The 27,108-nt window shown below is 38.7% G+C and overlaps 1 protein-coding gene across 2 annotated transcripts in view; it reads right to left on the bottom strand.

Moving 5' to 3' along the window:
* LOC145767597 (H(+)/Cl(-) exchange transporter 6-like) overlaps positions 1 to 27,108 on the bottom strand; it is a 155,169-nt gene that overhangs the window by 103,448 nt on the left and 24,613 nt on the right. For both annotated transcript variants that reach the window (XM_082579447.1, XM_082579448.1), the window contains exon 3: positions 7,121 to 7,201. In XM_082579447.1, coding sequence (XP_082435573.1) covers positions 7,121 to 7,201 — 81 coding nt within the window. The remainder of the gene's footprint in view (positions 1 to 7,120; positions 7,202 to 27,108) is intronic.

Genomic DNA, 27,108 nt, shown 5'->3' with positions numbered 1-27,108 from the left:
GACTCCTCAAGCTGAACAGTCAAACAGACCTTTTTTGCGTGCATAAAACAAAAGTTTCAAGATCTCTTGCAACAACACTGTTCTCTTTTAGTTGACGAAAGGTTTACTTTGATTATAAGAATGGGAATGTAGTTAAAGAGTGATTTCGCAAAGTGGTGCAACATCAGCTTTTGCATTCATGATTATTAGTGTGCTTTCAAATTACAAAACAGCTGTGCTCAACTGCACATACTGTCCACTTGCAAGCCTTTAGCCGACTTCATAAATACTTTAATTAAAAAACCTATTGTGGTTCTATAAGTAATTGGATTTTGAACGATTAGTGTTGTGACAGTTAACAATACAATTAATGGCAAAGCAATATCCTTTTTCCCTTCTCCTTGTGTTTCTGGTAGGCATCCTCATCCCAGTGATACACCAAGACCCTTATACTTTATGTTTGACACTGTCCATATCTTGAAATGTATATAAAATAATTAGGTCAATCATAAATGTAATGGTTAACTTTTAGGTCTTCGGTCATTTCATTGTGGTAACATAGTATCCAACAATACGTCGGAGAATTGCACTGCATCTTTTAATTCTCTTAAAGATATGCATCACTGTTGTGTTTTTTGCATCACATTTTGGTTTGTTTTTGTTAAAACAACGCACCTTTCGCTCTTCCTTAGGGTCTACTTTTTTGTGTTTTTGTTAATCAGCATTTCTCATTTTGTTTCACAATATTATTTTGGTTGCACGCCTATGGATCATTTTATTCTTTATTACTTTGCCATTTTGAATACAAGAAAACCTTTGTATGACTCTTGTTGAATGAGTTAAAAACACAATCAGAGTTATTTGGCGACGAGGATGGGATTTCTGATCGACTGAATGAGAAGCTTACAATGCAACGCAGAGTCGATCAGTTTAGTCTCTGCAAGTTTTAGTCTTTACAATTAACTACTCAAGATGGATAAAGTCGTAGAATTGATGCAGTCACAGCTAGAACATGGAAGAACAAGCACCTTCTTGTGATCACTCCCAACAGTACCATATCTTCAGTACAAAAAAGTCCGAGCAAGCCTGTTAAGCGATGGAACTCCAGAATGGCTAACCAGGAGTACTATCTCACCTACGAAGCCATACAGTATGTCCCATCCCCACACACCAACAACGTGAAAGAAGCCTACCAGGACTTTTGTGAAAACACGCCATCCGCCGTGGCCGACGAAAGACCTACATACCGTGCTGGGATAAGGAGTGCAAAAGCCTCTACTCAGACTTCCTCCACACCAGTGGTTCTCAACCTTTTAACAGTGGGGACCGGCAAAATTTTAAAAAAATGTTCCCGGACCGGCAACCAAAGATCGTAGTGAATAGAATGAATATTAGTAACGTTTTGTTCACCAAAGTTGTCGTTATGCACCATAATGCAAGGTTTTAGCATATGATTTGTATTCAGGACAAAAATTGGAATAAAACAGCAATCAAACCAACTCAAACAGAAAAATGTCCATTTGCATACAATATCAATGTCAGAGGGAAATTTGCTTTGTTATTAAAGCTAGAGATGAAAAAGTACTGTCGTTTCTAAAGAGCTAGTTGAAACAATTACCATCAAATCGATTGTTTTGAAAGTTAAGCACGAATTCGTTTGCATGAGATAACCAGAAGTGTGACAATAATGTTTTTCGAATCTGGACTGCAAAGTAGAAGCACAACATATTGTAATTCGATCAGACTTTTTCATGACTGACTGTTGGAAAACTCAAAACAAGGCTGACAGGGCAGCATCTGGAGGAGATAAACGTTCTACATTGCAATTCATCACTGTTGTGAACGATTGAGAACTTGTTAAAAGGATAGCTTTGCAAAGCTTCTTTTTCATGCCGTTATGTGTATTTTCTCAATAAAAAAAAAAGTTTAAAATTTACGCCGAGGATTCTAGAATAGGATTCGAAATTCTAGATCCGAAAATAAATTCTAGAATAATTCTAGAATAGGCAATTATTCTACTTTGGGCATCCCTAATTGTTAGCCAACTCTTTGAAGTGTTGACTCACAATGCTTAGCACCTCTTTTTACTTTTTTTACCACTTCATTTCACCAGCATTTTCCACAGCAAATTGACTTGTTTTCATTCTATTCCGAAGCGCTATTTTCCGCATAGTCTTTGAAAAACAAGATCTTTGCTTTCTCAAACTCCGGTTCTGGCAAATTTAATGTATGTCGTTGTGACGATGAAGAGCATGTAAAGATAAAAAAAAGAACTTTTCTACCGAGATATCTAGTGCTTGAATAGCATCACGCCCTAATAAGTTAAGCTTAGGGATTTCGCTTGCCATGGATTAAACTGTGGTCGTCTTTCTCGATTTTGTCGTCTTTCTCGAAACATTTCCTGGAATGGAACCAAACTGGCACAGTGGCACATTGTATCAATCCCACATACCTCAGTGTCAAATTAGATAGGTCCCTCACATACAAATCCCATATCGAAATATAAGAGCTAAGATGGCTTCTAGAAATAATCTTACAGAAACTCGGAAACTCTCATTGGGGTGCCTTCCCTGACACAATACGGTCAACTGCTTTAGCCTTATGCTATTCAGTTGCAGAATATGCTTGTCCAGTGTGGGAACGCTCAACACATGCCAAGGAAATTGACCCCATATTGAACCAAAGCTGCCATCTGATTACAGATTGTCTCAAACCAACCAACATCTCGTCGCTGCACATTCTGTCTGGAATTGCTCCCCCCAACATCAGAAGAAGCGTGACCAGCAGAAAGGAAAGATCTTGTCAGGACATAGATTTGAGACACCCACTGTATGGCCACACTCCAGCACACAGGCGTCTGAAGTCAAGAAAAAGTTTCCTTGCTTCAGTTGTCCCATTAGGTCAAGACGATGTCGTCGCCAATGTGCGGGTTCAACTATGGCAGGAGGGACTGGCAGCCGGACCGACATTGGCCAATATGGAGCTCACACCCATGGAGAGCCTTCCTCCCGGAAAACAGAAACCGTGGAAGTATTGGCGATGCCTCAACCGCTTAAGAACTGGTATTGGCAGGTGTAAAACCTTGATGAGACACTGGGGGTATTCCATGGGGAGCACAAGTTGCAAATGCGGACAGGAGCAAACGATGCAACATCTACTCGAATGCCCTGACCTAAAAGCAAGGTGCTTTGAACAGGATTTGGCCGAGTTCAACGATAGAGCAAGAGCCTGACTGATGCTCTGGGCTACGGCTGTGTGACACACGATGAAGAAGATTGATGCACGGTATAATCTGTTTTGGAACATTTTTTGCTGTTTTTTTGTTTTTAAATCTATTTTGCAGTTTTTTTTTTGCATAAACAATTAGTGGGGCATAAGAATTTTTGTGCAACCAAAATGGGCCACAAAAGAAAAAAGGTTGAGAACCACTGTCTTAGATGTGGGGAAGAAAAATTTATATATTTTTCCAGGCAAATCTCAAGTACCTAGACCATATTCTTTCTAAACAGGGGATTTCTAAGGGTCCTGAAATCAATGACGTACTAAACATGCCTGCTCTTTCCAATGTTGGCATCTTATGTTCTTTTCGATTCAATTTTATTCTAAGTTTATGACTTCAGATTTCTCTACAGTAGCGCAACCGTTATATCATTTAACCAAGAGTGGTATTCCTTGGAGATGGGAACACAAAGAAAGATGTGCTTTTGCAAAATTGAAAATATTTCTTTCCACAGACGATGTTATCGTACACTTTAACCCGTTGCTTCCTCAAGAAATTGCATGCAACGCATCAAGCATCAGCATTGGCTCCACATTGTTTCACCGCTCCCAGGATGGAAGCAAGAGGCCAATAGCCACTGTGTCAAAAATCTTGACAAAATCTCAAAGAAACTACAGCCAAATCCAGAAGAAGGCTTTGCTTCCATCATCTTCGCTTTGAAGAAATTTTACCGATACCACTAGTCCTCTACGGTAGGAATTTTATTGTGATAACTGATCATAAGCCTTTGCTTTCACTCATTGGTCCAAATAAACCTACCCTTTTGCTGGCGGCTAACCGGCTAGCAAGTTGGACGTTGTTTTTGAGTCAATTTAGTTATATTATAGATTATCGCAAAACACTGCACCACCAAAATACAGATGCCTTAAGCCGTCTTCTGTCCGATGACCCAATTTTTGATGGGGAGGAAAGCGCAGATGATATTGATACTGTTTACGCAATTGATACATTGGACTCACAAGTGAGTCATTCCGATTCTTCCACTTTACACAAGGAAACTTCTAAGGATTCGGTCTGACATCAATTTTGCTTCACACAAGAAGGATGGCCTGTGAAAGATCCAATCGAACAGAAAGAGTGGCTGATTCTCTAACAACATGTTATGGTTGTTTATTATATGGCTCAAGAGTAGTTATTCTTTTTAAACTCCGCAATGATATCGTTTTTCTTTTTCATGAAGGTAATTTCGGCATGCAGCACACGAAACAGCTGACCAAGACAGCAGTTTAATGGCCCAATATCAATCCGGACATTGTTAACCTCTACCAAACATCTACTACATTATGGTGAGCATCAAGCTGCACCAAGCAAGGCTGCTCTAATTGTCTTATTGTTACCGATGCTTATAGTAAGTATCTTTCCATTCATCCAACTTCTTCCGTAGTGACGTCTATTCAGAAGAATTCCATAATTATTGTAAAACTAGGGGAATACCATAGTACACATGATACACATCACTGGAGCACCATACCATCCAGCCACGAATGGTGTTGCCGAGCGTTTGGTGCTCACTCTCAAGCAGGCTTTGAGAAACTCGTTGTTACCGCCTAGAAGTGTGACCACTCCATGCTTGATGCAGTTTCGCTGTACGCCTAATGCCAGTGGTTACTTTCCCAGTGTGTTATTAAACCACCGCCAATTACGTAATAAATTAGATATCTTATTTCCTTCCTACGCTCAAATCACCAAGACGTCGACAAGTTCTCCACCCGGGAAACAAAAGCGGAAAACAATTAATTTCAATGTTGGTGATCCTTGTTATGCTTTGTACTTTCGTTCGAGGCAAAGGCGAAGCCCTTGTTGGGTTCCTGCCGTCGTGGTGAAACGACATGGGAGTCGTAGTTTACAGGTTTGAGTGGACCTCGAGTGGACTCGAGGTCCAATAACGAAACACCATATCAACCAGCTATATCAAACCAGCAACCAGCATATCAACCAACCACGTTACATCTCACCGGAAGATGGGGATCAAGGGGAGACTGCCTTCAAGTTGTCATCGACAGCCGACGAGATTCCTGATTCATTGACAGCCGACAAGGTTTCTGATCTATCGATGCCAATTTCAACCGAGGATCCTCCGACGCTGATCGCAACCAAGGACTCATTGGTTTTGGACCAAGGACACATTGAGGCGTTCACAGAGAAGACGCCAACCACTCCTTTGTTATGGGGGAGTCATAATTCTTATTAGGGAGGTGTTGCGTATTTTGATTTGTTTTCGTTAAAACAACGCACCTTGCGTCCTTACTTTCGTTCAATAGGCGTAGCTCAGTTAGCTCAATTAAAAATAATACTCAATAGCTCAATAGAATCAGAGAATATCAAACATATCAGAGTATTTGTCATGAAAGACAAAGCACTATACAAGAATGCCTTTCCTCTTTTCTGTGTATTCACATTTGAAGTCAAAGGAACGCTTGATACTTAAATTAGATCACTTTTACATTAGATGACTAGAGCAACAACTTTAGTGATTATAATTTAAGGTAAAAAAACAAGATACCTGCCGGCTGCTAACCAACCTTAGTGTATCTACTACCTGTGACGTAAGCATTTACGTCATAATAGCTCAATAGGCCTTGATTGAGCGGTCTATAACTCTGAGAGCATTTAAATTTTTGACAGTAAAAATGAGAAATCTTTAATGCAACTTAAAAATGTTATTTTGACATTGACAATGACATAGACAATAAAAATACAACCAGCATTAAAATGTATGAACATTGAACATTTTGCCTTTTTCAAATTAAATTGGCAGGTGTATATAAATGGCCGAGGCATTCCATTATAATTCAACAATTTCTGGGAAGAAATGTAACCACTAGGTTTCAAAAGGTGTTGGTTTTGATATGTTTTGTTGTTTATAAAATTTGAACTTAGGCAAAAAAAAATTTGAAAATCGGAAAGCGGTTTTTGAGATATTGCATTTTGAAATTTTGTATTTGGTGTGATAGTGACGAGCCCAGCCTCTTGGGCGAAACACTGTGTCTATCGCTGTCAATTCTTGCTACAATCTGCTGCCGAGAAAAAAATTACAGCATATATTACCCAAAAAACTTTTTTTTTTCATTGTGTTATCATTGTGATTCCAGCCTACTCAAGTACTCATGTTTTATAGAAATTGTGGCAGTTCAATGTTGTTCAATTGTTTGAGAAGTTTAGTTAACTTTTATGATTAATTTCAAGATAAAAAGAATGGAATTAATGATGCTGGCCTGTTGGGTAATTTTAGTTTTTATAGGCTGTTGTAGTGCTGGTAATCAACTGATGTGCACTGTGCAGTACCAGAACAGAGAAAGTTAGCAAGCGGTTCAAATATTGCATTAATTTGAATGTAGGTTGGAATCATGATGATGTCACAACGAAATGAAGTCTCATAAAAAGATAATATAATCATAAAGTATACGCAAGAAACTTTCAAGAACAAAAAAAAAATTGGGATATCTTGTTACCCACATGGAAATTTGACAGTTGGCATTTGGTCTCCAATTTTTTTTAGATGCCCACAACTCCTGAGCTAATGCTTGTAGACTAAAATTGACACCATTTTTGAATTCTGCATCATGAAAAATGGTAAAATAGACATTTCAACTAGGAATTTTGAAGTGATTTGAAATTCAGTTATCACACTTTATTTCTTGTACCTACAACTTCAAAAATATATAAAGTATATTTAGTAAAGAGTTTGCAATTAATTAAATCAGCCTACAGTCATTATTATGGGCTTGCACATTGTTAAGGCTTGTATTTGACTGCGTATTGGTCGCAATGGCATGGATGTATTGAAAGTTGAAACAATAGAATTCGGATCGAAAAAAGTATATCCAATAACAAATTAGAACAAAAATCTTGTGAACTTACAAGTGCAGTCAAGAATCCAATGATGAATATAGAAACCCAGCTCAATGCTTCTTTCTTTATGATGTACCATTTTCCTTGTTCCTAAAGACATCAACACTATCAGCCATTGGACAGCAATATGTAAAAAACTAAGACTGAAGTCAGCCAACAAAAACATAAATCCAATGACCAGACAAGCAAGAAACAACAATATATACTTCTGTTTGAGATCCAGATAACTCACTTGGTTAATGTGTGACTTCTAGAACAACAAAGCTTCAAGATCAAGCGGCACTGGTTCGACTCTCGAGGTGTGCGATTGAGCAATGCACGTTAAGTAACTGCTCTCCAGTCTCTATTCAGCATCATCTAGTGGATGGAATAAATCCCTGACAACAAGACTTAAACAATCAAAAAACTTCACTCTGTCAAACTCGGTGACTGGGCCTGCGACCAGGGTTGGAAAAAAATCATGATTTTTTTTTAAAAAATCAAAAAAATCGGATTTTTTTGATTTAAATCGGATTTTTTTGATTTAAATCAGATTTTTTTGATTTTTTTTAGATAAAAAAGCGTCGAGTCTACTTGGGGGAAGAGATCATTTTAGTAAGATAGCAGAATCATTTTTAACCCCTTGATTGATTGAAAGGCTTTGCTTTGCAAGTGTTTAATCATTTTTATTATCATATTGTAGGCTAGCCTGTCTATTGCACATATTTTTAAGTAGGTGTGATATGTTGCTTTATACTAAATCACAATTGTGCATATCGAGATTGAGGTGAGTCTCAGACTGTCATCTCACTACACTAAGATCTTTCCTTACGTTTGAGCGCAAAACTCCCATCGTGACGTCACATTGCATGACAACATCTGTGTTGAATAAAAAGGAAAAAATCGCGCTAAAGTTTATGGCTTTACAAAATATCAATAGCTGTGGAATGGTAACATGTTTTTGAAAAAAGAAAGAAACACATTTTGCAAAATACTTCTATGATCTAAAAAGTACCAATCTTTTAAAACGGTTTTTAACCTGGACAGGCATTTTAAAAAAGGTCTAATAAAAATTAATCTGTGCCGTGTCTTTTAGCTCAAACTCTCACATTTGAAAACCCTGAGCCTCAATGCAGAATAGTGCAGCTTACCCTCTTTTGTATTAAAATGCTGAAACAATTTTTTGTCTGAGTTGAAATGCACAACTGAAACTCCGTATTATACTTAATTATCAGTATCTTAAATCACAGCTATACTTTGAGCTATTACATTGCTGCAACTTCAGACCAAGGCTCATCCTTTCTCATAAATGACAAGAGCAGTCACCCTGGCCATGTGCAATTATTCCCACCTACTAACGTTATTGTCCTTAACATCACAGATATATTATGATAGTACCATCCTTACTAAGTCACAGATCATTTTTCTGAATCGTTGATTGTAATTTTTTTTACCTAAAAAGCTCTAGCCTAATATACTATGTTGGAGCTGGTATACAAGTCCCAAGTGTGAACTGCCAAGTAAACTAAGTTGCCTTTCAAAACATGCATAGCCCATAGCCTTATGTATTTAAATATAACTTTTGTATTACAAAGAAGCAGTAAAACGTTTGTTGATGCATTTATTTTTATTTTAGCAAATAAAAAATCATTTGATTTTTTTAATTGATTTTTTTGATTTTTATTGTTTGATTTAAATCATGATTTAAATCAATGATTTAAATCATTTGATTTAAATCAGCCAACCCTGCCTGCGACAGTGATTCAAAGCCTCTACAGCCTGCCAGCAAGTATGCAAAACTGCCAGGATTAAGCTCTGCAAAAAGGTTTCCCAGTCCGAGGAAAAACATTCAATCAATCAACCAGTTTTTCGCCTAATTTTATTTAATGATCTCGTTGATGAAGTGCTTGGCTTTAAGCCAACAAGTCTTAACAGTTTCTGCAACAAGTCTCAAAGCAGCCTAACTATACTACAAAGACAACCACCTTCTTAATCTCATTTAGACATAGAAAAAAAATTTAGAACTTATAAAAAAGCGAAATTTTGCTAAGTGCTCTAAAGCATAACCTACAGTAGCTATGGCAGATAAGAGGTATGATAACTGGTAGTTTGTTTAATAGGCGGCCTCAAACAAAACTGTTCTAAATATCCTTTGGATAGCAAAAATACAGCTCTTCACAGTCTTCACTGCAGCAAAGTTTTCAGTGCTTCCCAAGCTCAACCATAACACTGAAGTGCTGTTTTCAACTTTGCAGGAACATGCAAACTGCAGCTAATTGTAGGGTGATGAATTCAAGTCTTGCATCCGTTTTATGCTATCAAATCAAGTTTTTGAGATGAATGTAAGAAATGTGTGGAAACTGGAGGAAAAAGAAACGAGAATTAAGTTTATGAAAAGAGCAAAAGAGCTGGTAAACATGAGTGCGCAGGACTTGTGGGCTTCATTTCAGAAAGGTGTCCTAGCAGCATGTGATGAAGTATGTGGAAAAAAGAAAGTGAGGAGGGATCGTGGAGACACATGGTGGTGGGATGAAGAGGTGAAGCATGCGATTTCACAGAAAAGAGATGCATACAAGCAGTGGCGCAAAAATGGGTCAGAAGAGAATAAAAAGAAGTATAAGAGTATGAAAAAGAAGGCAAAGAGGGTTGTTGCAAGAGCTATGAAGAATGGTGCTGAGGAGGAACTTAATAAAATGGGGGAAAGCCAAAACAAAGTATTCAGACTCATAAAGCAAATGAAAAAGGATGGGAATGATATTGTAGGGGGAAGATGTATAAGGAGTGGAGATGGGAAGTTGCATTTCAGCCCGGAAAGCAGAGGAGAAGTGTGGAAGGAACACATGGAAAATGTTATGAATAAGGAGAATGTATGGGATCATATGACAGAGGTTGATCTGGTGGAGGGTCCAGTGGGAAAGGTTACTCGTGATGAAGTGGTGGAGGCAATGGGGCAAATGAAACTGCGTAAAGCAGCCGGTCCATCAGAAGTGAGCGTAGAGATGATAAAAGCAAGTGGAGAGTTGGGAATTGAAGTAATGCTACAACTTAGCCAAAGGGTATTAGATGGAGAGGGAATGCCGGAGGAGTGGAAGCATAGTACTCTTGTTCCATTGTTCAAGAGAAAAGGGGATGTGAGAAGTTGCAGTGCATATAGAGGTGTAAAACTACTAGAGCATGGAATGAAAATTGTGGAGCGAATACTAGAAAAGAGGTTGAGAACATTGGTGAAATTAAATGATATGCAGTTTGGATTCATGCCAGGAAAAGGTACAGTGGATGCTCTGTTTATATTGAGAAGAATGCAGGAGGAATACCGAGAGAAGCAGAGAAAACTATATATGTGTTTCGTCGACTTAGAAAAGGCATTTGACAGAGTACCAAGGAAAGTGATGGAGTGGGCAATGAGGAAAAGAGGTATACCGGAGGTATTAGTGAGAGCTGTGATGTCTATGTATGAGGATGCAAGAACAAAAGTGAGAGTTGGATCAAATTATTCAAACGAGTTTTTTGTGAAGGTTGGTGTACACCAAGGATCAGTTTTGTCACCTCTGATATTTGCTATTGTGGTTGACGTTGTAACTGAAGGAGTGAGGGAGGGCTTATTGAGTGAAATTTTGTATGCAGACGACCTGGTCTTGACAAGTAATAGTGTGGAGGGACTGGAGAGAAAGTTTGAGAAATGGAAAGAAGCATTTGAAACCAAGGGTATGAAGGTGAATCTTGAAAAAACAAAAGTGATGGTGAGTGGAGCAGAAGGAACAGTTGTTGAGAGCAAAGTAGATCCCTGTGGAATATGTGGCAAGAGAGTGATGAGAAATTCAATGCAATGCAAGGAATGTGGAAAGTGGGTACATGCAAGATGTGCTAATGTCAAGAGAGCCGCAACAAGATTGGCGAAGTGTTTTGTTTGTGGGAAATGCAGTAAAGGAAGGAATGAAGTGGAAGGCCATGATGATGAGTTCTGCCATGGCATCGAAACAGTGACAGACTTCTGTTATCTGGGTGATCGGATAAATGGAAGTGGTGGATGTGAAGCAGCGGTGACAACAAGGGCAAGATTGGGCTGGGCAAAGTTCAGGGAATGTGGGGAAATGTTGTATGGCAGAAAATTCTCACTAAGGATGAAAGGGAAAGTATATCGGAGCTGTGTGCGGCCTGCAATGCTATATGGTAGCGAGACATGGATATTGAGAGAGAGTGAACTGGCAATCCTGAGAAGAACGGAAAGGTCAATGGTGAGAGCAATGTGTGGGGTGAAAACGAGAAGGGAAAAAAGGACTGAAGAATTGTTGGATATGCTAGAGATGAGAGAGACCATAGACCAACTGGCAAGGGCAAATGGAGTAAGATGGTATGGACATGTGATAAGGAGGGAGGAAGGAAGTTTTCTTAGAAAGGCACTAGATCTAAAGGTGGATGGGAAGAGGAAACGCGGTCGTCCAAGAAGAACGTGGAAACAACAAGTGAAGGATGAATTTAAAAAAGTCGGACTGAAGGAGGAAGATGCAAGGGACAGGGTGAAATGGAGAAAAGGGATTAAAACAATTGCTGCGCGGAAACAATCGGCCACCCCCACTAGTGGGGAACAAACCGACGATGGATTATGATGATGATGATGATGAATGTATCGAATGATTAGGGTGAGTAAAGTCAATAAAGTCAAGTTTATTTTAGTAACTATTGCGGTGTGGTTTTAAGTAAGAGTTCTGGACACAAGAAGTAGGTTCCAAAATCTTAATGTGATAGGTAAACAACAAGTCAATTTTTTATCGTTTGGACAATTTTTCAATTTTAAGTCAATAAAGTCAATTTTATGTAATTGACACGTCCACTCGTCCAGTCCAAACTGAGAACTGATACTTTAACAAATTCTTGTTCATCAATCTCAACTTGTGCTTCGTATAGCACCTTAACATTAAAACACTGCAAAACAATGACACTTCTAACTTAGTTTTGCACAGACCTAGAGATGTACCCATACCAATATTTTCACTGATTCTGATAACGATATCACAGTTTTAGGCATTAGGCCAATACTGATACCAATATTTTTGCTGATACTTATTACTTAAGTGTTGCAAAAAGAAGCAGTTTTGGTATTTGTAAAAAGATAAATCAAATGCAAAGTTTGATCTTATTTGTATAAAATCAGTACGGTAACATTGACATTGAAGTCCGGGAGATACTTTTGAACTCTAGTCCGAAATGAATTTAAAGGCCTAAGAAGTTGACGAAACCACAGTGTATGCTTTGGATATAATGCGTGTTTCTTAAAAAAGTTTTGATTTGAGGCTCGAGGATCTCATGGTTACCGGGCCTAAATTATCCTCACAGCAACCATGCATAAAACAACTAAAAAAAGCTTTGAATAGGTATAATTCAGTTGTAAAGATTCATCATCTCTCTTTAACGAGTCATTCAAACCTATCTCAACTGCATTGTTGTGTCATAATTAAATAGTAGTGTCTACTACTCTACTGTCTAGTTATAAAAGGCCACAATGATTGGGGACTGCGGTGTAAAGGGAAGAAGCAGGTAATCAATAATCATATTTGGGGTTTCTGAAAATTTAATGAAGGATTTGTACAAAGTCTCCAAATAAACTATAATAATTAAGTATAAAAAATGAAAACTTAAACCAGGTCATTTTTGTAATCACACAAAAACTATTCGACAAATAGTGTTTGACGTAAGGGTGCTTAATAGAGTGGTCCAAAAAAAAATTTTTTTGTAAATGTTAATGTCTCACCCTAAAATATTGTTACCATTGATGAGAAAATGACATATGTGAATTTTTATAAAGATTGGTTGATATTTAGAGGTTGCTACTGAGGTTCAAAGTTTTGTCGTTTGCCCCCATTTTAGCGTTTTGAGAGGATATGATACAGATATGGTATGATACGGTACAGTAAAAAATATGGTACAGTGCCATGGTATATTGCAAGAAAAATACAGTTTAATAATTACTCTATAGTAGGGTGGCTCATTTTTCTTGATGTTCTTTAAAATTTTTGTCAGTTTGGAATAATGATCCATTTTGCTCACTGATATTTGTAAACCAAAAATTTTTGTTGGGTTTTGACCTTTGACCCTGGTTCACCCAAGGAGAAATTCTGAATTTTTCTGAAAAATTAGTAAATTTCGAAGTGGTTTAGCAGTACCGGTATCTGAAGAGGGGATTTCTCAAAATTTGACCACATGATTTTGATGTCACTTCCTCTGTTAACTTCCACGTGGAACATCTTCACCCTACTCCAAGTCTGAGAGTCACTAATAGTGCATGCTTTTAGTGTCATTTTAGTTGATTTTACAGCCTTTTCGCAGTCAGTGAATCTATTCTATGACATATAGACCAACAAAAAAATTTTGGCACAAAAGATGAGAGTCATTTTAGAGTATTTCAGGGCCCCTGATTCCGAAAATGCACTTAGTTTTTTCGAATTGGCTCTAGTTTTCGAGATATTCGACAATGAAAATATTTTTGAAATCGTTTCTCAATAGCTTTCAAATAGCCAATTACTTATTTTCAGCCCTGTTTACCATCATGATGTCATAACTGCACTTGTCTAGTTCAATTGGTTCATATTGCACGAAAGTTCAAAACGCAAGCAAAGGTTGAAATGAACTGTGTTTAACGTAAGGAAGACATAAATACTCAATGAAAACAGTTGTGAATCAGTAGGCCTATATCACAAGAAAAATATCCCGAAAGTCATGTGTTTATGAATGCAGCTTTATATTGAAAAGGTAGGCCTACTGAAATGGATACTTGTACAAATGAAGTTTTATTCTAAGCCTTTGCTAAGGCCAAGTCTTTGCTGCAAGAATTTTTTTTCTGGTCTATAGGCTAAATAAATGGCATATAGGCTAATAAAATATACCTTTGACAAGTAGGATGCTGTACAAACAACCCAGATATATTTTGCTGCATGAGGCAACGCAGAGGACCAACGCATTCTGCGATAAATACAGCGCTACATAAAAACAAGCATTATTATTATTACTTTGACATGAAGCTGGGTAATCAAGATAAGTCCTGGGTTCCTCCTAAACTATGCAAACATTGCACTCAAACCCGTTTCTGGGCTCAAGGCTAAGAAGTTCAGAGTGCCATGGCATAAAGAAAGCCGTGGAATCACCATGAAAAATGATACTTTTGCACGGTGAGGATGTTCGAAGGAAGTTGGAACATCATGTTTACATGGAGTGTGCAAGGCAGTCATTGCATGGACGTTGCTATTTCTGTTTTTTGTTTGCCCTCTCTAGTTTCAAGTGGTGATTTGCTTGAAACAATAGGAAAACGGGCATGACTGAGAGTAACCTCAATACCTTCAGTAGGCCTAATGTTTTGGAGCAAGGTCAAGTTTTTTTCTCAAAACCATTTCTACCACCTACTGTAGTAGTTAAAGATTTAGTTATCAAAAGTGGTAGCTGGAATCTTGGCTCCTCATCTCGATCAACATGGCATTCTTGACTCCAAGGCCAAGATTACGTTCTTCCGCAGCAAGGATAAAATTCTAAGCAGCTACTTTACTGAAAAACATAACTTTGTATTCTGTAATTATATAAATGGCCTTTGTACCTTGATGGGGTGTTGCTCAGTAGGCCAATCACAATAAAGAGTTGCGTTTGTTCATCGATAGCTTTGTTTTGCTTATTTGTCTAATGTCTAGTTTGTTAAGCAAAACAATGTATGCATTTTGTTTATAAAGCTAAAACCTCAATTGCTAAGGTAACAGGGATCAGTTGTCAGTAGATGTTACAGAAAATATTTTCTGTAACATCTACTGACAACTGATCCCTGTTACCTTAGCAATTGAGGTTTTAGCTTTCTAGATATGGAACAGGGATCGTTTCAGAATAAGACTAGGTCAGAAAGCGAGGCAGACTCCGACGAAGCTCAGCATCAGCCAAGAGCAGTTAGCTACATTTTGTTTATACTTAGTAGCTTACTTAGTAAGTTTGAGACTGTTGAAATCAACAAATATATTAATGCAAAACGCAAGTTATATATTCTACATCCCCCCCTCAGGCTTACTTCACATCATATTTTGATTGTTACTAGGCCAGTAAACGTTAAATAGCCGTTTGTTTGGGTTGTAATCAACGTGATTGGTTCCAAATAGCGTTTATACAAACTCAGAAATGTGCCTGGGATTACTTCTAGTTTTGTCTATGTAGTAAACGACACGACGTTAAATCTATAGGGGCTCAAAATTGCGAAAAAAATATTTTTGCTGTAACGCAAAAACTAAAGCCAATTCGAGAAAACTTAGTGCATTTTCAGAATCAGGGGGCTCGAAATACCTTAAAATGACTCTCACATGTCCTGCCTTTATATAAAAAAATTTTTTGTTGGCCTGTGAAAATCGATAAACATCGTCAAATGATTCAAGAAACTGAAAGCAGTAGATATTTACTACGTGAAGGGTGCACAAAGAAAATCATGTCTGAAATGTGGTAGAATTCGACATTTTGAGAGTAATACATGTGTCAGTGTTCATGGAGTTGCTAATTAAACCACTTTGGTTGCTACAAGTTTGTGTTACTGCCTCTTTTTGTGTCCATTAAGATGCTAGAGTGCATTAGAAGATAGCGAGTGAGCAGTTTCAGGGATAAGCAAAAATTCGATATTTTGAAAAAATTCAAACCAGGTGAACCAGGGTCAAACGTTAATATTTTTTTGTGAAATTTGGTGTAGGAGATACATTTACCAAAAGGAACAATATTCCAAACTGACAAAAAATTTAAAAGAAAAAAAAACTTTTTTTGAGATTTTGCACCAGCCTACTCTATAGTCTGTTTATAAACTCATGTACGACGTACGTCTGTATTACGAATTATACTAATTGGTCTACGTATACAAAATGTGCGACTTTGTATACTTGTGTTTAAAATTCAGAGACTACATTTGTTAATCAATAACAACTTTAGAAGACAGTAAATAAACTACATGTACATGATGTAAACTAATATACATTTTACATACATAGTTATTACCCTCTAGACCAGGGGTTCTCAACCGTGGCCCTCGGGCCTCGGCCCCCCAAAGGGGCCACAGAGCGTTCTCAGGGGAGCCACAATTAAAGGCTTCATTAATGAATTATAACATGTATTGACAGAAAAAACACTCATGTAGGTGTGAGCAGGTATTTTTTTAAGGTTTGGTTTGGGTGACCGCTAAGTAGTGTTAAGAGACCGCAAGTATTTCATTTAAATACCAAAAAATAGCCATATTTGCTTAAGACATAGCGAGAAACAACCATTACTTTTCTACTGTAGTTGCAAGTGAAATTTTGGGAAACCGCTGGAGAAATTTGGGGGACCATTTTGGTCCCCCAAAACACCTTAAAAAAACACTGGGTGTTAGTATCGTAAAGCTAGCTAAAAGCATGTTTTTTCATTGTATGTTCTATCTCACTGCATGTTGCATCATCTTTTGTGATTGTAACGTAACAATTAAGGATACGCTTGATTTACTGGCGTAGTCTATTACGAAAAAGAAAGCATTAAATCATTTAATCACTCGTTAACTGTTTTTATTGATTTCGTTTCGTTGTTCTTTCAACAAATACATTTTTATTTCACTCAAGGGGGGCATGGTCTTCTAGAGCCACAGTCTGGGGGCCATGACTCAGAAAAGATTGAGAACCACTGTCTAAACCCTTGACAGCCTGTTTCACCCTAAAAGGGTAATCATCAGAAGGTCTTCCTTTAAGGTTAAAACAGGCTGTCAAGGGTTGAGAGAGTAATAACTATATTTGATTTCATTCGCTCTGCTTGGCTTTTTGCTTGGCATTGAGCACTTTTTGTAGTATTAATAGTTTTTATTGTTTAGTACATACATATAGGTCTTCGTCATATTGTTCTTCGTCACATGTGTGCAGGGCTGCGATTTTTTCTTTCTTGTCGAACGACCAAAAATTCTACGCTTGTTTGTCGAATAGTAATATGACGTCACAAGAGTCAGATTGTAAGCGTTTGGCCGCGAGTTACCGCACAAGTCGTGTGGTATCAGAGTCACTTACTTTAAGTTTTTAATCGCACGCTGGTTAAGTGATTCCATCTACGACGGCAAAAACATTGCCGTCGCCAAATCAACACACCTTGGATTGCTGCGACAATTGCCGTATGCTTTAATGTTTTCTCAAACGAAATTTTATGCGCTTCTTCATCGCGTGTCACACGGCGGTAGCCCAGAGCATCACGCAAGCTATTTTATGCGCTGACAATGCTCTTGTGAACTGTAAAAAGTTTGCAACCTTATAAATACCGGCTTATTGTTACGCAAAAGTTATTCTTTCATCGAATGCTTATTGTTTACCGGTGTCGTTGCGAATATAAATCATCGTGAAAGAAGATACAGTTAAAAAGTGGAATTTACCTGCTATAGATTATCAAACAGAAGGAAAAGTTAGTGTGGTATTTTGCAAAATTTGTAAAGAATATTATGACGGAAACAAATCGGAATTAGAAAAGCTACGGGGTCAAGTTAAAAAAGTAGTACAAAATTGGATAAACGGTTCTTCGGCAGAAAAGAAAAATAATGCTTTTGATCATATGGCATTGCGCGTTCATGAACGGGCAGTTTTGCGTCTTCAAGTATTCCAGTGACGATGCGCCAGCTTCATCCTCCCATACAGCGTCTTATGATTCCGATTCTGACAGCTAGTTCTTTATCAAACAGACTCGTGTTTGCTCGCAGTATCTCAATTGTGCCGAAATTATGTTAGTGTAAACGTAAATTGAGGCAATCATCTCGCAGTGAAATATTAATTTGTTACCGGTACCTGGTTGAACAATTAACGTTATTTTATGATAATTCAAAGTCGCTAGATGTCGAATTAACGTAAAACAAACGTAAATTTCTTCTTGGGCATTGTTACGCAGGCAGGAAAATTCGTTATTTTTGCATTGACTTCACGTCTGTAGACGTTGAATCAATGTAAAAATGATGATTTTTGCTGTCTGGGTACGCAATGTAACCCGCCAGGAAAATTGAATAGATTTGTGCTGACTCGAACGTTGAATCAACCCAAAATTAACTTACTTTTCCCCCTGAGTTATTCAACGTAACAGCGTGCGTATCGCTAATTTTGGTATTATTACATCACTACAAATCAAACAGTGCAGTTGTGACTCGTGATAGACTACTCTAGTATATTTTTCGCTTCTCGATTTTTCGATTCAACGTCTGCAGACGTTGTATCAATGTAAAAACGACGGGTTTTGCCAGCTGGGTTGTGTGCTTTTGTGAATGCAAATGCAAAATCGCCCATTACGTAATCACAGAAACCCTTTTAGTGGATGGAAGTCAAGTTGCAGCCGTGTTTATCTGTCTACTATTCTTTATTCACATTGCAAAACATTTCTGCAATCTTGGAACAACAAGTGCATAAGTCAGACATAAATCCAAACTTGCAAACACGTTGACAATTAAAGTAGCCTACTTCGGTTATTTTGACTATAAAAGAAACCCGTTGTGTCGAATAGCACAAAACGTGTGTGGCGAAATGTTTGATGCCAGGCGTTGGAACTTCGATCAAAGCATTCTCCTGCAGTGTTCAAAATGGCGGCGCTGACGCCTTGGGAGTTTCTCGTGTGAAGCGACGCGTTTAGACCTTGCTTTGAAGTACCTGGCGCAAGAAAGTTTACGTAAGTCAGCACTTTTATGATTGCATCACGTGATGCCCCCCGATTGTTCCTCGACCTGACGACGTTTAGTCCTTTCTCAGTTTTTTTTTTTCCTTTTTATTTTCCTTTTTTTTTCGTTTTTTTTTCGTAAGGCACGGCGTTTGTCGAATAGTGATGGCGCGTGTCGAGTGACCTCGTCACCGAAAAAGGCAAAAATCGCAGCCCTGCGTGTGTGTACTGTGTAGTGTGTTGTATTTCGTGATCAACGCCACTCCACACTCGGCAATGTCATTTACAACCTTCATTTCACTCACAATTGCTCTTGCTCTTTGATACGCATCATTGGTTTCCCAGTTATCTGGGTGTATCTCCAAAAATAATGAAGACAAATTCACGGCCTTAAAATCGGTTTGTATTTGATGTAGCAAAATCTTTCAAACTTTTGTCTGCAATTTCCTTGTGGCCACTTACAGCTTTTTTACTAGGCTGCACTCCTTCGTCACATGTCTTTATTGGAGTCACCATCTTCCGTTTAGTGTCTGATGATACAGAATTATCAAAGAATGCCAACGCGACAAGCTCCTCTCTCAGGTACCACAATTGACGCAACATCTTGTTCACTGCGGCCTTTGCCATCTTTGAATGATATTGAATATCTTTGTACTGATCGAGTTGTTGAGAAATGCGAGATCCTGAGATAGTGCAAGAATCGGCGATGCGGCGAGAAACCAAGCTTTCACGTACACTCTCACAACAAACACATAGATATTGCACAAAGCGAAATCGTCCATTTTAGTCAACGTGTACTATTTTCGGTACATCCCAACTTTGAGTGCATAAATGGCTTTCGCCATCCACATGGCGCGATGAAGGGCACCAGGAGCCATGATTTTGATGCCACGAAGAGAAACTCTACCCCAGAATATGATGGTCAACTCAAAGAGCTCTGTAGTCGTCACAATGTTGCTGTATTAACAATTTTCATTAGCGAAGGTTCTTATGGCATCTGCTACGTCTGTCACATCCTTTAAAGCCTCGTCGTCAGTTCACGCACATTGTACATCATCTTTAGCAATGAATGACCATTTCATTTGAAAACGCTTGAAGAGTAGAATGTCCGGACTAGTTGAGCGACCCATCGCGCATGAAAATATTGCCTGGAGAAGTATCTCGTGAATATGATGACGGCAGGCCAAATACAACAAGTCTTTGGTTTTCAAATAAAATGGTCATTCATTGATTTTGTTACATCAAATACAAACAGATTTTTTAAGGCTCTGAATTTGTCTTCATCATTTTTGGAGATGGACCCAGATAACTGGGAAACCAATGACGCGTATCAAAAAGTGAGAGCAATTGTGAGTGAACTGAAGGTTGTAAATGACATTGCCGAGCGTGGAGTGGCGTTGATCACGGAATACAACACACTACACACATGTGACGAAGAACAAAAACAGTATCTTTTGCGTGTCGTGGCAGATCACCGTCAGCGATATCCAGACTGCAGTAGAAAGACCCTCGCGCAATAATTCCTGTATGTATGCATGTGTACTATGTATATTAGTTTACATCAAGTTTACAGCAAGCAACAGGCAAACCAATCAAAAAGTGTGTCTCCCTTAAAGCATCGACTGGCGAGATCCTTACAGACAAGAACAAGCAGATGGCACGCTGGGTGGAACATTACCTGGGACTATATTCAACAGAAAACTCAGTCTCTCAAGAAGTGCTAGACAACATTGAAGATTTACCTGTTATAGCAGAGCTTGATGCAGAACCTACTTTAGAAGAACTGAGTAAAGCCATTGACTCTATGCAAAGTGGGAAAGCACCGGGAGAGGATAACATTCCAGCCGAGGTCATAAAGTGTGGGAAACCTGTCCTGCTAAAACCACTGCACGAGCTACTGCGTCTTTGTTGGAAAGAGGGCCAAGTACCGCAGTCCATGCGCAACTCCAAGATCATTACTCTGTACAAGAACAAGGGGGATCGCACTGATTGTAACAGCTACAGAGGCATCTCTCTGCTTAGCATCGTGGGAAAAGTCTTTGCCAAGGTGGTCCTTAGGCGCCTTCAGGTATTGGCCGACAGGGTCTACCCTGAATCTCAGTGCGGGTTCCGCGCCCAGAGGTCCACAACAGACATGATTTTCTCCGTACGACAGCTTCAAGAGAAGTGCCGTGAGCAGCAGAGGCCGTTATACATCGCCTTTATTGACCTGACGAAGGCTTTTGACCTTGTCAGCAGGAGAGGCCTTTTTCAGCTACTGCAGAAGATTGGCTGTCCCCCACAGCTGCTTAGCATCATCATCTCCTTCCACAAGGACATGCAGGGTGTGGTCAGTTACGACGGGGAGACCTCTGAACCCTTCGCAATTCGGTCTGGTGTGAAACAAGGATGTGTCCTTGCGCCGACTTTGTTTGGGATTTTCTTCTCTCTGTTACTGAAGTTTGCATTCGGTCACTCCACACAAGGTGTCCACCTACACACCCGCAGTGATGGGAAACTGTTCAACCTGGCCCGACTGAGAGCCAAGACGAAGGTTCGCACAGTGCTGATCAGAGAACTGCTGTTTGCCGACGACGCAGCACTGTCAGCACACGCCGAGCACGAGCTGCAGCAGTTGCTCAACCAGTTTGCACACGCCTGTAAGGAATTCGCACTGACCATCAGCATCAAGAAAACAGTAGTCATGGGCCAAGATGTCCCCAAGCCACCTGTCATCACCATAGGACCAGAAGTGCTCGAAGTGACAGACCACTTCACCTACCTTGGTTCAACGGTCACCAGCAACCTGTACTTAGATAAGGAAATCGACAGACGGATAGCCAGGGCTGCAGCAGTGATGACTCAACTCGGGAGGAGAGTGTGGGACAATAATCTTTTGACACTTAACACAAAACTCAAAGTGTACCGTGCGTGTGTTCTTAGTACTCTGCTGTACGGTAGTGAGTCCTGGACCACTTACGCCAGACAAGAAAACCGCCTTGAAAGCTTTCACCTTCGTTGCTTGAGGCGCATTCTTGGTATTTCCTGGAAAGACAGAATACCCAACACCACTGTTCTGGAACGTTCTTGCTCCCTGAGCATACACCTTCTCCTCTGCCAGCGACGTCTATGCTGGTTGGGGCATGTATCCAGAATGAAGGATGGGCGCATTCCAAAGGACATTCTGTACAGTGAACTTGCCACAGGAAAACGCCCAGTAGGACGACCCGCACTGCGTTACAGAGACGTTTGCAAACGAGACCTGAAGCAGACTGACATAGACCCTGCCAGCTGGGAACTGGTCGCAGCAAATCGCAACAGATGGCGCTACGAAGTCAGTACGGGTCTAGCAAAGGGTCAGTCGAGGCGGAGGAAGCAACTAGAGGAAGGAAGACAAAGAAGAAAAGAGAGACAGCAGCCTCAGAACCCTCTGATTTCATATGTCCAAACTGTGGACGAGACTGCCACGCCAGGATTGGACTTCAGAGCCATATGAGAAGCTGCCGTACCCAGAGTGCTACCATCATCTGAAAAGATGGAAGGATGCCTACTCTACTCTACTACTACATGTACATTTGTACATGTATTTTATTTGTTGTATTCTAAAGTTGTTAATGAATGTCTAATTTAGTCTCTGAATTTTAAACACAGTACATAAAGTCGCAGCGGTGACGCGCTCGCTTTCCAATTATGCAATCCTGGTTTGACTCCTGGCTTATACTGGTTGTTGACAAACACCGCCCACGCCCACCTCTACCCAGGGTGTAATATATTGGGTGGGCGTAGTTGCTGAAGTAAAGGCGGCCGAGAGAAAGGAACTGGCCACCATACTCTCGTTAGTGCCAAAGGCTTAGTATAATCAGAACCTCATCCCTTGATGCTTGTATTCAAGTATGGGACTCACCTTTACCTTACACAAAGTCGCACATTTCGTACATGTACACCAGTTAGTATAATTCGTAATACAGACACATGAGTTTATAAACAGACTATAGAGTAATTATTAAACTGTATTTTTTCTTGCAATATACCATGGCACTGTACCATATTTTTTACTGTACCGTATCATATCATATCCCCTCGAAACGTTAAAATGGGGGCAAACGACAAAACTTTGAACCCCGGTAACAACCTCTAAATATCAATCAATCTTTATGAAAATTTACATAATATGTCATTTTCTCATCAATGGTAACAATATTTTAGAGTGAGACATTAACATTTACAAAAAAATTTTTTTTGGACCACCCTATTAAGCACCCTTAATCTTAATCGCTTAATCTTATAGTTTGGTTGAAGCTTTTGCCAGGCTTGATAAGACTACCCAGGCAGCAAAAATGTATAACTTTTGTGTCGCTTATACGTCGTCAAATGTTAAAAAAACATGCATAAAATTTGATGGTTCTTAGTGAGCTGGTTTGATCCGTTTGTGATTTAGTTGTAATAAACGTTGTTCTTTCACATAAAATTTTGGAGATATGATTACAAAAGTAATTTTGTAATATTTTTTTTTAAATAACTTTTGTTGAGAAAGGCGATCTTCCTGGCGCGCACTGCATATCGCTCTTTTTCAACTGTGCATATTGTTGGCGATAGTTAGTTTAGTTGTTTTCTTTCCACAAAAGTAAGAATTGAATAGCAATTGAGAACTATGTGACATGAATTAGTGGTGCAATACTGATGAGCCCAGTCTCATGGTCGAAACAGGTGTCTATCACTGTGAATTCTTGCCACACTCGACTGCCGAGAAACAAAAAATAATTGTTTACCAAAAGTGGAAGATTTGATGTTGCGTTTACCACCAATATATCACATGCTGTGACATACCGTAAGGTTACTGTGAGACAGGCCAAAATAGCTTAAATAAGGCTACTAGACAAGCATTGCCATGGGTTTGCTTCAATCTTTGTGATTTGATGCAAAACATTGACAGAGGATGCTCAATTATATTTTTAGCTTGTCATTGCTTTTTTGCATTAAGAACAAATTGGTTTCAAAACTGCAGTTTGTATGCCGAAGTACTCAAACAAAATATGAATCGGAAAAAAGTGCAGACACAAATTTTGAACATGGTGTTAATAATAGGGGGGTATGTTAAAATACGAATTTTGATTACAACTCTAAGTACCCCCAAAATTATGCCACTGGGTGTAAAAAAAAAACATACTATGAAAAAAATTTTGGATTGCCCATCAAAATTGTCGTCAATATAACGTAAGTACAGCTTAGGAAAAAATTGAAAAGTAGTTTCAGAAAAAATCTTATTTTCAAGTTGTGCTAGAAAGAAATTGGCAAAAGTGGAACCCAGAGGCGAACCCATAGCCACTCCATCAATTTGCTTGTACAGTTTATCTTTGTATAGAAAGATGCCCTCTGTGGCTAAATGCACCAATTTGATAATTTAAATGTCTTTTTTAATGAGCGCGTGATTTGGCTGGTCTTCTGCAAATATGTAATCCGCGATAATGTCGACAGTTTCTTTTAAAGGAACGTTAGTGAATAACGATTGTGCATCAAAACTGACCATAACTTGATTAGGAGCACATTGAAAATCTTTCAGCTTGACCAGAAAGTCGTTGGTTGAGTCGAGCATGTATTGTTTAGGCATATAAAGTTTTATAATATAGTCTTAAGAAATTAGCCAGAGCTTGCAAAAGCAATTTGCAAAAGTTGTGAATTGCTTTCAATCTGAAAAATATGATATTGAGCCATGCTGGGTTACCCCATCTGTAGAAATATGTGAAAGATTGCAACAACGAATTTGATAGTTATTAGCAACTAGAATTTCCTAGGTGCGATGCAAAAAACATAGATGTTGTAGGCACCAATATCACATTTAAGCAAACAAACAATTTGTAGCCTTTTAATCGATGTTGCTGCGACAGTGCAACACTACACCTAGTTCTTTTGATTTTTGCAAAAGTTTTTTTTTTAATTTAGAAAAATTTGAACATAGATTCAGGAAATTTTATGTATGCATTTGTGAGAACACTGTTACCGAGCTTTCTCATTATAGAGCTTCGGTAGAGAGTTTGTCTTGTTGAACCATAGGCATACGAAGCCGAGTAACGTGATCAAGTTTAACATCTTCAAGTTTACTACATATTATAGAAACACAAAACTACTCAACATATAAAGCATCGAACGTTTTCGACATCACAAGATGTCCTCTTCAGGAATAATATACATACAACTTAACTACATCTGAATAAAATACAATGGTTAAACTAAATCTATAAACAGGAAAAGACAAAAAAACTGCATAGTACTTCTGACTAGCTCAAACTCTACGATAGGCTCAACAAGATTCAAAGGTAACTGCATCAAAAGGTGTTAAACAGATCACATGATATGGTAGAAAGGTAAACCGAAAGATAAACCCGAAGAAGACGATTTTAGCAACTTTTTTGAAGTAGCCTACCATTCTTGGGAAAAGATTCGGTACGATTTTCAAAAAACCTAGCTAAAATTGTCAAAAAGAAATTTGATTGTGACATTTACCCTGTATATAGAACGTTCATAGTAGGCAGATATTTCCAGCTGAAGTCGCCTACGCCCTTTGCTCTATGTTCTAATGTCGTTTATAAATTCAGTTGTTTGCGTGATGCAAGCCTGAACAAGACATTTATCGACTAGAGCTGGGAACACCTGAATTTGAAATCTGTACAGAAAAGCGCCATTAAAGATCACATTTTCTCATGTACAAAATGCCAAAATAACGTTTCTATCAACCAATTTGAGATCATGTCCAGAGGCAGGTCTGAGTATCAAACTAAGATCTTGGAAGCCTTGTACATAAAACGTCACAATCCACTTTTGAACAGACAATTGTATGCTTGCGGCTCGTCTTTCTTGCTCTCTGTATTTTAAAATTAGTTTTTTCGCACCTTGCCTTTCTACCATATCATGTGATCTGTTTAACACCTTCTGATGCAGTTACCTTTGAATCTTGTTAAGCCTATCGTAGAGTTTGAGCTAGTCAGAAGTACTGTGCAGTTTTTTGTCTTTTCCTGTTTATAGATTTAGTTTAACCATTGTATTTTATTCAGATGTAGTTAAGTTGTATGTATATTATTCCTGAAGAGGACATCTTGTGATGTCGAAAACGTTCAATACTTAATATGTTGCGTAGTTTTGTGTTTCTATATGTAATAAACTTAAAGATGTTAAACTTGATCACGTTACTGGGCTTTCTTATTATCATAAAAAAAAATTAGTGAAGTGACAGATGATTGTAGGTATCAATCCCCATTTCATGTCAACACTGTTTGATGAACTGTTAGCGGTAAGTTCATTGTGGTTAAGCTTAATTTAAACTTTATCCTTTGGCAGTGCAACCTCTAAGAAAATTTTTGCAAATTGTTTTGTGCACATTACAGTTTTTAGGCTGCGTTTGCAGAGTGCCAAGGGATTTTTTTTTAATTTTAAATTTATAGCTTGTGTACTTTCTTTTAAAGTCAAGGCAAATGTGGAAAGACTTTTATATAGTCATTTGCAATGTCGTATAAATAAAAGGTTTTGATAAATTCCTCTTTTACTTTTCAGGTTGCGCTTCCTCCTAATTATCTTCATCACATTTCAAGCCTTGAAGCAGCCGGCAGCCATGGCCGCTAAGTAGTGCTTGAATGACCGCCGGTGCTACCTTTTCAGTCGGCCAATTTGGCCGCAGGTTTCTTCTAGCCAATTGTTTAATATTGCAATAGAATGATCGTGGATTAACTGTCGAAAATATGTAGCATCAAAGAATGATGCAGAATTATGTCAGCGCGTCATAATCACCACTGTTGCAGTGTGCTAAAACATTTGCTATTGTATGGAAAATATCTAGCTGCAATCACCAGCAAACATATTAAGTCTTGTTTGTAATTCCCGAGGTGTATTTTAACAAAGTGTTGATCCGAAGTGCTAATTTACATTGGCTGGCCATATTGTCATTTTTATGTAGATTCAATGTTGTCGGACGTTGAATCGTTGATTAAATGGAGAAATACCCAGACAACAAAATTCGTCATTACCCTGATTTAACAACTGCAAACGTAGAATCAATGTAAAAATGACGGATTTTGTTGTCTGGGTAGGTTAGTTGACATCGAGGAGAAAACACGTGTTTAGGGTTGAAAATTGTTTCCGCTGTGGGTTGGCGACTTCACACCCCAAATGGTGACATCATAATGGTATAAACGGTCAGGTTTTATGAAAGGCGGCATGCGGATGCAGTTGAAACAATTTACTGAGCAGCGAGCAGTCGAAACAACTTAGTGTCGTTAGATGGTCCCGCAATGCCGGATTACAATCCCGATAAAGCAGTCATTGCGTGGTACAACGATTTTATAGCAGGACGTCGCCCAGACTTCAACAACATTAAGTGATCATTTTGGCATTGTTGCAAGTTTAAT

This window comes from Aplidium turbinatum, chromosome 3 (genome assembly GCF_918807975.1).
Source record: "Aplidium turbinatum chromosome 3, kaAplTurb1.1, whole genome shotgun sequence".
Taxonomy (NCBI): Eukaryota; Metazoa; Chordata; class Ascidiacea; order Aplousobranchia; family Polyclinidae; genus Aplidium; species Aplidium turbinatum.
This window is presented reverse-complemented; position numbering and strand designations above follow the sequence as displayed.